At 35.0% G+C, this 14,023-nt stretch overlaps 1 protein-coding gene across 1 annotated transcript in view; it reads right to left on the bottom strand.

Moving 5' to 3' along the window:
• Positions 1 to 2,227: 2,227 nt before the first annotated feature.
• The window catches only part of THEMIS (thymocyte selection associated), a 104,647-nt gene continuing 92,851 nt past the window's right edge, over positions 2,228 to 14,023 (bottom strand). The window contains exon 4 of the mRNA XM_031964295.1: positions 2,228 to 4,886. Coding sequence (XP_031820155.1) covers positions 3,826 to 4,886 — 1,061 coding nt within the window. The 3' untranslated portion in view covers positions 2,228 to 3,825. The remainder of the gene's footprint in view (positions 4,887 to 14,023) is intronic.

The following is a 14,023-nucleotide window of genomic DNA, read 5'->3' as shown; positions in this document are numbered from 1 at the left end:
TTCTTTTTCAAGAAGATATGTTTAAAGTGTCAAACTTTTCATTAAGGCATGAAAAGTAGTCTCAGAATATCCATCACAATTTAAATGGGTTTGCTTCTTTCTAGGATTATAACTTGGGTGAACCAAATACTGATTTTTTTATTTATGAACTAGGAGACAAGAAAATATCTATAACAGAAAACACTTATGTCAAGAGAAAGAAATGATTCAAAGGAAGAAAATGTAGCAAGCAAGCCACTAGTTCTAAAAATCATTATAAATAAAAGAAGTTTGATAGGGAAAAATTATCAAAGCAATAGTAATTATGCAGATTTTCTTTATCTGAAAAATAAATCTCAATAAATAGAAAGATATATTTCTAAGAATCAGTGCTCAAAGAAATTATATTTATTGGTGCTCAAATTATGGGAAGCAATGAAAGATTAATATTTTTAGCAACAGTTAAAGTCAAAAAAGGGAAGTTACACAGGAAAAATACAGCAGGAAACTATCAAAAACTAGTATAAGTGCATTATAGAAAAATTTTCTTTAATAAATCTTTTTAGTGGGAAATCATAATTCTAATGAAAATTGTCATTAGTAGGCAAAATCTGTATTTTTATCTAAAATTGTGACAAAATATTATAAAATTCATTGATTTTATGAATAGGAAATTTTTTTTTTATTTTTTTGCTGCTGCCTAATACAATTAGAATTGTCCAAAAATAGAATAGGTTGCTTTGGAAAATGTCTTAGTTTCTCTTATAATGAATGTCTTCACACAAAAAAAGAGTGATCAAATTTCCAAAGATACTCTAGAGTATGGATGGATTCAATAATCTTTATTATATATTCTTATAATTCTGTGATTTTTGTGAATTGTGAAGTACTGAATTAAGTAACATAAATAATGTAGGATAAAATTTTGACCAGGAGCTCTAAAGTATTCTTTAGATATTTGTACATTTAGACTTCCCATCTATCTGCCCAATAACTTAATAACACAAGAAATGATCTAATAAGGTTAATGACCCATTGGGAAGGTAAAAGTAAACTTCTCTTAATGAGGCATTTGAAACTCTCTTCTCAGTGTGTAATGAGGCATTTTAAAGTATTGAGTGAGTTTGAAGTCTTAAAAACTGATTACCTTTAGAGAAGGAAAATTGTTCACACTTAAAACATTACATCCAAAATTCTAAATGTTTTTTTTTTTCTAAACAGCTTCATCTGAGATACAGAACATTAAAACTGTGCTTTCCATTGTATTGAAACTATGCATCATTATAATTCCAATGGGGTTAAAGACAAACGTGTGAAAACACTTGTATGAATGTATTTTTTTTAATTCTAGTTTTTCTAAATATTTCTATTAAAAATAAGCAGTGATTGATTTTCCAAGTAGTAAATTCCTCTAAAGGGAAGTTTATCAATATGTTTTCCATTTATAGTTCATAAAAGATACATTCCCCAAAGATGGAGAGCTCAATATTTTGTAAGAAATCTCATTCAATTATTGGGCATCTAAAATTCTAAGAATTGTAAGAAAAGTCTGCCTTTATATTGCGTTAAAACCTGATTTCTTGTAATTTTTAGTGCTTGTTCAGTGCTCTGTTGAGAACCCCTAAATTCTCTCAAATGGCCATAACCTTCCCAGTATCTGAAGACAGTTACCATGTGCCCCTAAAACTTGTCCCATGTAAACTAAGTGCTCTGAGCTCACTTAACTGTTCCTCTTACTATAGTATAGTATCTATAATAGAAGGTGTATTGGACTTAAAAAGTTAGAGAACCTAATTTATTTCCTTTTCCCAAATTTATAGAATTTGAGAGTTGGAAAGGCTTTCAGCAGGAATTTAGTTCAATTAAGACATAAAAGAAATCCTCATTTTATAACATCTTTCTTCCATCTATCTCCCATTACTTAAATCCAATTCACTTGTTTGTCACGGCATCACCTCCCTGATGTCATGGTCCTCTTTAAGACCAGAGGATAAACAACAACAACAACAACCTGTAGCAAATCACTTTACTGCTCTGATCCTCACTTCCTTCACCCATAAAAATGACAATGTTAGGCTAGTTTTCCACTTAAATCTCTTCTTTTTCTAATATGCCTTGGTTCCTTATGATGTCATTTTAAGATTTCTTATAATCCTGAACACTTAAAGTATGAGGCAAAGGTGCACCAGGTATTTATGTAGAGGAGTCTGGAAAGGGTCTGGATTTCTTATTCAATGTGGCCCATCTCCTATCACATGCAATTCCCACATCCACCTCTTGCTATGGTATTACAATCTTAGGCACCTTTCTATTTCTCAAACCTCACAAGAGTGACATTGGGAGAGGTAATTTCCCCACTAAGGGTTCTTTATGACAATGAAATCACAGATTTTAGTTTTTAAAAATGAATCAGTCTTTTTAAATTTGCAGGGTTTTTTTTTTTTTTTAATGCAAACTGCTATCAAGACAATTCACTTCTGTATTCATATGACAGTTAATTTTTAAATGAAAAGTAGGACTTTGTATTTATTACTGACAAATTACTGTTGATTTTGGCCCATCATTCTAACACTAAAGTCATCTTGAGGTCTGATTCTGTCATCCAGCCTAAAACTCTTCCTCAGCTTTGTACCATCTATGACTTTGATTGGCATGTCTTCTTTCTCCATTTTCAGCCAAGTCATGGATAAAAATGTTGAACCATTCAGGGACCAAGGACAGAACCCTACAAACATTAGAGACCTCCCTCCAGTTTAACAATAATCCTGTAATCAGCATTCTTTGGGATAAAACAGTCATCCAGTCAGGAATCCAACTAACATTCATAAGCATAGAAAATTCCTACAGGTTCAGTTTTCACAGGAAGAAGGATTTTTCTGGATCTCTCTTACATGTAATCAGAGTATAATCTTGAAAACTGAGTTTAAATGTATATCAGCATGTATATACTTAAAGCCTAAGGCTTTTGTGTACAAATTAAACACCCTCATTTCTTTGTCATGCTACTTGTTTATTTTCCCTTGCAGTTTCTACAATTTCTGTCACACCAAAGTTCTCTACCCCTTGTATAACTCCACATCCTAAAACGGGCATAATCTTTCTCATGATCAGCTAAAGGTTGTATTCTTTTCAACCGGCGTCCTGACTACCCTGACTACAACCAAAGGGCAACTAGCGCAGGAAAAAATGAAGTCGCTCCAGTAGAAAATCTTTAACTTGCTGATGGCACTATTGACTCTAACGATTTCAAACTGTCTGCAATTTTATTGATTTTGTTTTTGAATGAAAGAAGGAATGATAACAGCTCTGGCTAAGACAGACAGAATGTGAGCAGATGCTGTTCCCATTTCTATACACAGTTTCACCAAGCCATTTTCCATCTTTCCAAACATAAAACAAAATGAAGACAAGTGTTATAGCTTATGCTACCAGCTACCCCAAAAGCAGAGGAGTTTATTGTATGCTCATTTCCTAGATAAAGTGTTAAAACTATACTACCTAGATGAAAACACTCAGTGCTTCCAGAATGAAATTGATTTGCTGTTAAGATACCTTATAAAACACTCATAATTACCAAAACCACCATTGAAATGGCAGTTTGAGTCTTTATATACAAATACCATACTTATTACTCCTAATTCAGCAGAAACATCACACAACATCCCGTGTTTAAGTATCTAAATACATGACTAGCAGCTTATGTTCTGTAAGGGCTCACTCTTCTAATGTGACTCATAAAGCCTCATTTCAAATACGGCAAGAAGAAAAGGCAAGTAAGCAAAAAAATAAATTTAATAAAGACAAGCAATGAACTCTCCTCTAGTAAATGCATCAAGGTTTATTAGGTTAAAGGCCTACCTTGGAAGATTTTGGTGGATCCATGATATTTAGCTTGGGAGGAGCAAGAAAATTTGATTTCCTTTCCATTATGGAGGGGTTTTTGGGGGGTCGAGGTGGTGGATGTAAGGCTAGGTTTTCATATCTCCTTATCATGTAATACTCTTCTTCACTGATTTCTTCTACAGTGGTTCGTACCGGAAATGAGTCAATGACATCAACTGAACTGCTAACCAATTGGACAGACATACCCAGGCGGCTGACAGGAATCTCCCAGCTCTCACTGGGGTTAGTAAGGTCACTGATGAGCAGATAAGAATCTGTGATCTCTTCCTCCAGTTGCAGGCCAGGTATGGCGGCCAAAATGTCATCTTCAATAGAGAGGTCCCTCACAGAGACCTTAACATTGAAAGGCAAGCGAAACTGAGCACATAACTGAGAAAGCTGGTATTGCTTCTTGTCATGAATAACTTCTATGAAGCCACCTTCCATGTACAGTGGTAAAAGAACAGATTCATAGGCCTTTTTGAGGATTTTTTCACAAGCCAGAACACCCACTTCTTTTTTGATCCCCTTACACAGAACTTCACTGGTCTGTGAGTGCTGAACTAAAAACTGGTCCCCCACAGACACAGATGACAGCTCCTCATAAGGGGAATCAAAGCCTTTTGTGGCTACCACATGGAGCTGCTCTTTATCACTCTTCACTATCTCCAGGTCATAGGCAGTAGGAAATTCTCGAGGTCTCCGCTTAAATTTACCTTTGTAGCTAGCTGGAATCAAGAAATGCCTTTTGGGGGAATCACTTCTAATCTCTGAAGCTAAGATTCTCGATGCCTGGTACTTTTTGTGGATGACAATGGTTTTCCCAGGTTGCAATAAGCCACTGCCCAGTGGATTCCCTTGAGGTCCTTCTATCACTTCAACTGCCATGGGGAATTCATTGCTGGTTTTTTCAAAAAGATCTTCAGTAGATAGGAGCTGAAGGAAACACTTAGCATCATAGCAGTCAGTTACATCTTTAACTTCCACATCAAGGTCAGAGAGGATACGAACTATATCCTTTCGGACTAAAAAAGAAAAAGAAAAAAAAATGTGTTTAAACTTGAGTTAGTAACATTTTTTTGGAGGGGGGGTTAATTTACCATTAGAGTGCTTCCCAATACTATACACACACATACACATACCTATAGATGTATGAATGGATAATGTACATTAACATATATATATATATATATATATACACACACACACACACACACACACACATATATGTATACACACTTGTATATAAATATCACTCTTGAAAAATAGCAAAATCCAATAATAATCTTGAACAAATCAATGAATCTTCCAGGGTCTCAATTTCCTTATTAGAAAAATAGTGGAATTAGACTAAATAGCCTCTGAAATCCCATGTAGCTCTAAATCTTGTGATCCTTTGGAAATATCAGTAAATAAAGTCTTCCAAACTCCAAAACAGACCTACTAAAAACTACTTTGTGATGAAGAGGATCACTACAAAATCCTACAGTACAAGCATTTAAATGCAGAAAAAGATTCCAGGCAGACCTCAATTATATTTTCAATAGTTCAGTTACTGTGTCATTCTCACTGTTGCCAAGATGACTTTGAACCATACAATTTTGACATGAATATTGACATCAAAAAAGACAGAGCTTCACACTCTGAAGTCAATTTCATTCTAGATCCAATCATGGACTTGGTTTGATCTTTCTTTTGCCATTTTAACAGATATAGGTTTGAGTTTTCCCACGTATAAAATAGACTTGAATTACATCAAGAAAGATTTGGGAAAAGGCTACTTTCCTATAATATAATAATAATGTTGATGCTCTCTTAAAAAGATAACAATTTTGAGTTTCCCTAAAATAAAATAATAATAATATAATATTTTCTAATTCAAATTTTAATTATAATGTTACCTAACAAAAATAAAGATACTGAGTTATCATCATGGCATATACTCTGAGTTATTTTCCAAGTGGTGATGAGAGGCATATATTAATTCATTTAAAATTTCTCATACAAATTCTTATAACCAGAGCACACTTGTGAGAAATAACATTCTTACTTTAAAGTTAGAGGCTGTGGCTTTACAACCAAGCAAGGAAATATGGAAACCCTGATCTTGGCCTTGTTAGCTCTGTGTTATAATAAAATGTACTCACTGGACTAACAGAGAGTGATTTCATTAATCCTATTAATGCCTTAAGCAAAAAGCTGGAACCAAGATAACCCAAATTGTAATCTCCTAGGATAGCTAAGTAGTACAGTGAATAGAGAGCTTGGCCTGGAGTCTTTGGCCTGGAGATTCATCTTCATCAGTTCAAATTCAACCTCAGATAGTTACGAGTTGTGTGATCCTGAGCAAGTAATTTAATTCTGTTGTCTCAGTTTCCTCATCTGTAAAATTAGCTAGAGAAGGAAATGAAAAATTATTCTAGTATCTTTACTAAGAAAAGTCCAAATGGGTTCACAGAGTTGAATGTGACTGAAAAGTGACTGAAAAACAAAAAAAGACCTACCTCCCCCAAAGTAGTAACACTCTATATGGCTTAACCTCTCAGGAAAGAGAAACATTCAAGATTTTTGTATAGCAAATTATATATGTGCTTATATGCATATATACATATACATGCATAAGCATATAATAGATACATACACATATAATTAATGTGTATGCTTATACCTATATGTGTGTATTACATAAACATACACACACACATATATATATCAACTCAGGCATAGAATTCAATCATCACACATATATTGTATATGCATATAGAATTCAAATAATATGAATTTTATTTTAATTAATTCTCTAAGGATTTTTTTCTGATTCAAAATATAAATTGAAGTATAAGTAGATTCACTGGAAAAACGCTTAATAAATATCTCTCTATAATGCTTAAATTCCCAGTTACTAATTTCTTTCTCATTTTTTTTCCCTTTTGATCTTTCTCGTGCAGAATGATAAATGTGAAATTATATATAGAAGAAATGTGCATCTTTGGCATATATTGGATTGCTTGCTGTCTAGGAGAGGGGTTGGGGCAAAGGAGGGAGAAAAACTTGGAATTTGGAATTTTACAAGAGTGAATGTTGAATATCTTTGCATGTATTTTGAAAATTAAAACATATTATTAAAAATAAAAGTAAATAAAAAAGAAAGAAAAGAATTCTTGCTTTAGTGACAAGGAATTAGTGTTTCTCAAGGCAGCTTTGTCATACTTGTCTATCTTAGCTTATAAAGTTATTTGTTATGTTGAATTAAAATCTACTTCTATTTATCTTTCAGTTGCTAGTCCAAGATCCACCTTTGGTTTCAACTCAATCTACTTTGTTGTTCAGTACTTGTATGGTCTTAAGCAAATTACTTTACTTTTCTGGTCCTCAATTCCTTCATTATGGCAAGAAATAATTAGAATAATTACTAAGCTCTTTTCCAATCCTAAACAGTAGGATCCTCAATAAGTCCTTCAAATATTGATAACAGTTGTCATATCTTTTATTCATCACTTCTCTAAACTAAATAATTCTTCTTTTCCCTATTCCTTTTATGATATGTTTCCATAAAAAAAAAAAAAGACAAATGTTGGAGGGGATATGGGAAAACTGGATCACTAATTCATCATTGGTGTGTTATGCCTCAGTTTCCCTGAATTATTAACTATGCCCCACTCCTTCCTGGTCATTAGAAGTGAGAAAATTTAAACCTAAAGTTCTGGCCACTTTACATTCCATTGTATCATAAAACTCCAGGTGCCTTATCTAAAGTCCTTGTGATGCATTTCATGGCAATGCTGAGAGTTGAGGTGTGAGAATCCCCTTCTGGTCGGTGCAGGTTCAACATGAAAGAATTCACAAAACCAAGATATTAGTGGCAAAAAAGAAAGTTTATTGTTGGTTCTGCAGAAGACAACTTTGCCAGAAAGACTGATTTCCTCAGTGTCAAGGTCCTGGCACAGAGATAAAGGTCTTAGCAGAGAAATCCTGGTAGAGAAATAAGGACAGAGGGTGTCTCTTCACAGCAGGCAGGAGTCCTGACAGGCAGCTGTGCCACTTTGGACCTCTGCAAATTATGAGTTTAAAATTGTCCTTTTTTATAAGAAATGAATTGAATGAAATTCCTTCAATGTTGTCACTGTCCCCAGTTTGAGCTAAGTAGGAGTGGTCCTGGACTCAACTCAATAGAGGGTGTAGCTAGTCCCACCAAGATAATAGAATGAAGCTACTTTATCTTGATTCCCTGAGGCAGGCCTCTCCCAGAGGAAAGTTTCTCAAGAGTTCCTCCATGGCTTCCCCCCCCCCCCCAAAGTCAGAGGATGGTTTCATGGTTCCCTCTATCACTTGCTGCAATAATTCCCCCTCCTTTTGAATATTGCCCCTTGTCTTGCTGTCTCCTGCCCTTGACCTTCTTATAGTGACCCTTATCCTGTCAGGACTAAGTTAAGATCCTTTCCTGGAACTATGGCTAATCCACTCATCCAGTATTCTCACCTTCCCACCTTTGTTTCCCCTATATCTGGAGCCATATAAAAGTCTCTTAAATTAGTTGCTCGCTGCTGAATGCTTTGAGACAAGAGTTCCATGAAGCCAAATGGCCTTTGCTAGTCTAAAACTCTCCACAATTAAATTATTAAAAACCAATCTTTGTCTTGCCTCAGTTTCTCTGGCATTACAGATGGAGTTGTGAAATGATCCAAAAATTGGAACTATGCTCAAAGGACTGTCAAACTATGCATCTTTGATCCAGCAGTGTCTCTATTGGGTCTGTATCCCAAAGACATTATTAAAAAAGGAAAAGAACCCACATGTGCAAAAATGTTTGTAGCATTCTTTTCTGTAGTGGCAAGGAATTGGAAATTAAGTCCATCTGTAGAGGAATGGCTGAATAAGTTAGAGTATATGAATGTTATGGAATATTATTTTTCTGTAAGAAATTATCAACAGGGTCATTTCAGAAAGGCTTGGAGAGACTTACATGAATTGATACTAAATGAAGTGAGTAGAACCAAGAGAACACAGCCACATTGTATTGTATTATAATTATTGTACACAGCAACAACAAGATTATGAGATGATCAACTATGATAGACTTGGCTCTTTTTGGAGTCCAGATTTATGAACCAACAAAAAAAATGATGTTTCAATAGTTTTAATGACTGTTTATCACATGATTTGTGTACAAAATTTGTGAACTTTTCTGGACCTTGTTATAAGGATCAATTGAGACATCATTTATAACTGCTATTGTTGCTCTGTCATTTTAGTTGTGGCTGACTGCGTTCTCTGCTCAAAGAAATCTTAAAAAAAAATTTTTTTTTTTTTTTGATCATTGAAACCTCAAGATATCTAGTGGTTTGTTTACTGGCTAGATTTCTTTCTTAAGGACTATGCCTTAAATCCAAATCATTTTGGCTCACTTTGCCCAGCAATAGTTCTTTAGCCAAGCTCCAGCTGGTTATTGTTTGGGTCCTGGTTGATTCAGAATGAAAATAAATAACAATTGTTTCTGTTTTGGCCAGAAACCCTGAGGGTCTTCCCCTCTCAAATTGTTGTTTGTTTGTTTTGAATAGGTAAAAGAGGTCATTCTGTTCCTCAGTTCTTGCCCACCCTTAATCCCATGATGGATGTTGTGTCAGTCAAACTGAGACATATTAAAGGGTTTAGCTTAAGGTCAAGATCTTCCACTGCATCCAGAGCCATCCACAATCCTGCAGATCTGAATCTTGGCCCTGAATACAGATGTCTCTGGAGGAGAAAGGTGACTTTGCAACAACCCGCCCCACTTAAATCCAATTCATTTGAATCTCATGGCATCACCTCCCTGATGTCAAGATCTTCACTGAGAACAAAGGACAAACAACAAATAAAATATCAGCCTTAGTCATATCAGTACAGAATGACTTCTTGTAATCTAAAGGCTATACTTCTATTATGCAGTTTAAGATCACATTAGCTTTTGTTAATGGTTGCCTCAAGTTATTGACTCCTGTCAAGGTTATAGTCATCCAGGACCTCAAGTGTGTCATATGGAGAGAAATTAACTTCATTGCTACTTGTATAACTAAAAATTTAAAAACTAAATGTGATTCTAGTTAAATTTCATCTCACTGATTTCTAAAAGTCTAGCATATTATAATCATTTCCAATTTTGTTTCTGTAATCTACTGGATTAACTTTCTCTGCTTTGTGTCACCCTTAAATCTGCTTATCTATTAAATCTTTACCTAGTCAACAACAAAAAGATTTAATAGGATAATCCTGGATACTACTCTCAGTCACTGCCCTTATCTTCTTAATACTTGTTTTTGGTAGCTTAATCCATTTGAAAGTCAAATGTCAAGTATTGCACATTCCACAACATTAGTAACAAAGTTTATTTTAGAAGGCTTATTTCAAATGCTTTGCTAAAATAAAAGTATGATATATTTATGACATTTTTTTGGATCTACTATACGTGGTATCCTATAAAATGAGAAAAATATATTATTTCATTGACTTGTTCTTAGTGAACCTATATTGGTTTCTAATAATCAGTATGTACAATAGTACAATAAGTATTCCAAAACCAAAATAATTAAAGCAATCATTTAATTGTTAATAAAGCAGTTCTAGATTTTTTCAGACTGACATAAAAATTCAGGTCTTTCTACTTCAGAAATTAGTACATTTGTCTGTTATGACCTTCACAAACTCTCTAGTTCTTCATGATTCTTAACGATTACCATTGGTGGTTGTAGGAGCATACTTGCAATATCTTTCAGCACATTGGAACTCAATTTTAAGGCAGATTTAAGGCATCTAGATGCTTTTTTGCTATTTTTTTCAACTTTTAGGGGGTTTCAGTTCCCTCCACCCAAATGTTTATGGCAATGTTTTTGATATGAAAATAATTCTCCTTTTTGGAAAAGAAAGAAAATGAAAATGCAGAATTGTACATTCTTTTGTTCAACAATTTACATTACACTACTTATCCCAAACAAGGGGACTATTGCTTCATTTCTTCTCCTTTATTTATTTATTTATTTATTTATTTATTTATTTTTTGGTCCCTAGGATTCTTTTCTTGAGGCTGAAATTAAATATGGATAGTTTTTATTCACCTAGATGTTCCCTTTGAGGAAGAGGAAGAAAGCATCAAAAATTAATAAGCATTTCATATTAATGATCAGTGACACTTATATGTCACTTTATACTTTATAAAATATTTTAGAAACTTTATCTCATTTTTAAAAATTCTCAAAACAATTGAAATACAATTATCTTCATTTTGCAGATAGAAAAATTAAAACTCAAATAATAAATATCAGTGGTGAAATTTAAATCCAGATGTTTATAGAGTTCTAGTCCAATACTTTCACCACTGTCTTTTAGTGCCTTTTAACAGATGACCTGTTTATACTGAGTGGAACAAGGAAGTCATGAAAGCTTTCCTACACATAATCTGGTATAGATAGTGTATAAAATGGAGATGGTGCCTCAAAATTTAGCCAAGTTGACTTGAGCCCTGGCACACAGGCCTAATTTTCAGATTCTGTAAATTATGTGATCTAGGTAAATCGGTCAGTATCCCCCTGCTCCTTTTCTTGTTCCAATAACAGCCACTATAACACTGGAATTCCCATATAAGATAATTCTATGATTTCTGTGTTAGGATTGGGTAAGAGATATTTCCTTGTTCATGACTGGAATGTGAGACCACCTGCTCTGATCAGAGTGGAGGTCCAGACTTTAGAGTGTTTCTTAGACTTGTTTATGTTACAATATATAACCTCCTGCTTGCCTTCAGTATGCCTCATGTCATTGCTAGTTTGCCCTGGTGGTGACAGACACTCAATTCTCATGAGACTAGATCAAATAAATGCTTCTATTTTCTACCTTGAGAAACCTCTCTCTGTCTTTAATTGAATTGGTGGTCTTTTGATCCACACAGTGTTGGGGGCTCATCCTTTGGTTGAGAAGGGGTCTCCTACAGAGAACAGAGTTCAGCACACACCCATATTTTACTGAGAGACTCCTTTTTCTGGTGAGGAATCCCACTTCATGAAAGGAAAAATCCCAAAGAGAGGAACTAAGAGAGACAGAAATGAAGGTAGGGCTTCAACAAATCAAAATGAAAGTAAGGAAGTCCCATTGGTAGGCAAGGAGGAGTCACAAAAATTTTACACATATAGCTACCAGAGGTTTGAAGGTTATTTGTTGAGTCTAGGGGGTTATACTCAGGGAGTATAATAGCAGCTCCCAACTAAATTAAGATGGAACTTCAAAACAAGGATGGCTGCAGAAATGTTTCATGGGTGACTTGAAGGGAGCAAGTGACCCTCCCTATTCAGCTAAGTTTTCCTGAATTTGGAGGATATGATGACCACTCTAGTAAATTAGGAGGAAAGAGCAGTCTAAACCAGTACAGTTGGAATGCAAATGTGAGGTACCTGTAGATAGTCCATTAAGCAATCCATTGCAAAATTGGAATGAGATGCCAAAACATAAAGGGAAAGATAGAAAAAAGATGATTAAATATTGTTGCCTTGTTTGGAACATAATGAATATCAGAAGTTGCACTATTTGGCCAAAATTCAGCCCCTCCAAGAATTGGGTATGCCAAAAACTAAATTTATATGCAAGTGGCAAACAGTTTTCTAATCAGGAGAAAAGTTCTTATGTGGAATTTTGGATGTCAGAAGTATAGCAGATGGTGGTAAGAGGCAAGGAAGAATCTAACCCCCACCCTTGGGATCCTCTTCATGCTCTACCTCTCTCTTATTTTCTACCTCCTCCTCCTCTTTCCAGAGCCAAGACAAATGCCCCTTATTCTTTCTTGAAGTAAGAGGGATGATTAGGAGAACCACAATGGTGGAATGGGAACACAAGACATTTGCCATCTGGGATGGTCCCAGAAGACCAAAAATATCCAACTCTTGACCCTAAATGGGACCACAACAATGAGGTCCATAGAATACACATGCAGGATATGAGAGAATTAATTATTACTAGGATTAAAAACACAATTCTGAAGCCCCAGAATTAAAAAGGCCTTTGAGGTTACCCAGAAAAAGAGGAGTCACCAACTGAGTTTCTAAACAGGCTAAAAGAAAATGTTAATAAATACTCAAGATTAAATATAAGTGACTGAGGCAGTGAGTCCATGCCAAAGTGGTCCTTTAGCCCCTGCCTGGTCAGATATTAGTAAAAAGATTCAGAAGATTGACAGATGGAACAATAAGACTTTGGAAAACCTCTTGGAGAAAGCCATTAAAATATGTATGAGGAGAGAGAATGAAAAGCAAAAACAGAAAACTTGACTCATGGTGCAGACTGTCCAAATTATGATAAGGACACCTAAGACTTCTGGACAGTAGAAGAAGCCCCAGACTAGGGAGGGATACAAAGGAAAGAGAATACCAGGACAATGGGAGAAGAAATTGGAAGGCAGGAATAGGGAAAAAAGTAAGCTTTTAATATGTTGGGTTGTGGAAAGGAGGGTAATATAATGAGAGACTGTCCCCAACAACAAATAGAGGAGAGAATGTGTTCTTTAGTGGAATTGGAAGACTAGGGATGTCAGGGGTTCATTGAACAATTTCATTGGGAACTATTGATAAATTTAAGGGAGGGGCCCTGAGGGGAGGAAGTGGTGTTCCTGATAGATACTGGTGTTACTTGTTCTTCTGGACTGCAGAGGGGCCTGCCCTCTGGGACTAAATTATGACAAGAAACCTTCAACATCTGGGGAGTAAAAGGAGAAAATTTCCCTGTCCCCCTTTCTGAAGTTTTAGAACCATTGTCTTGAGCAGGTTGCTTCTGGTCCCAGAGGTGGGAATAAGTTTGTTAGGAAGAGATCTATCCAATTAACCCCTAGGGAAATCCAAATTGTCCCAGTTAAAATTTTATTCATGAAAGATGAAGAGTGGCAAATTGATTCAGAAGTTTGGACAGGCCCTACAAACAAGGGAAAAGTCCAGATGATGCCTTTAAAAATTAAATTGAGGGATCCCATTCTAATGGCAAGGGGGCACAATACCCCAGTGGTTCTCAAACTTTTGTTTTCAGTATCTTTATCCTATTAAAAATTATTGAGGAGCTCTCTAAAGCGTTTTTGTTTAACTGGATTATATTTATAGACATTTACCATATTGGAAATAAAAACTATTTTTGAATTTGTAGACCCTCTAAAAGG

This window comes from Sarcophilus harrisii, chromosome 4, assembly GCF_902635505.1.
Source record: "Sarcophilus harrisii chromosome 4, mSarHar1.11, whole genome shotgun sequence".
Classification (NCBI taxonomy): domain Eukaryota; kingdom Metazoa; phylum Chordata; class Mammalia; order Dasyuromorphia; family Dasyuridae; genus Sarcophilus; species Sarcophilus harrisii.
Note: the sequence above shows the minus strand (reverse complement) of the source record. Positions and strands in the feature narration are given on the sequence as shown.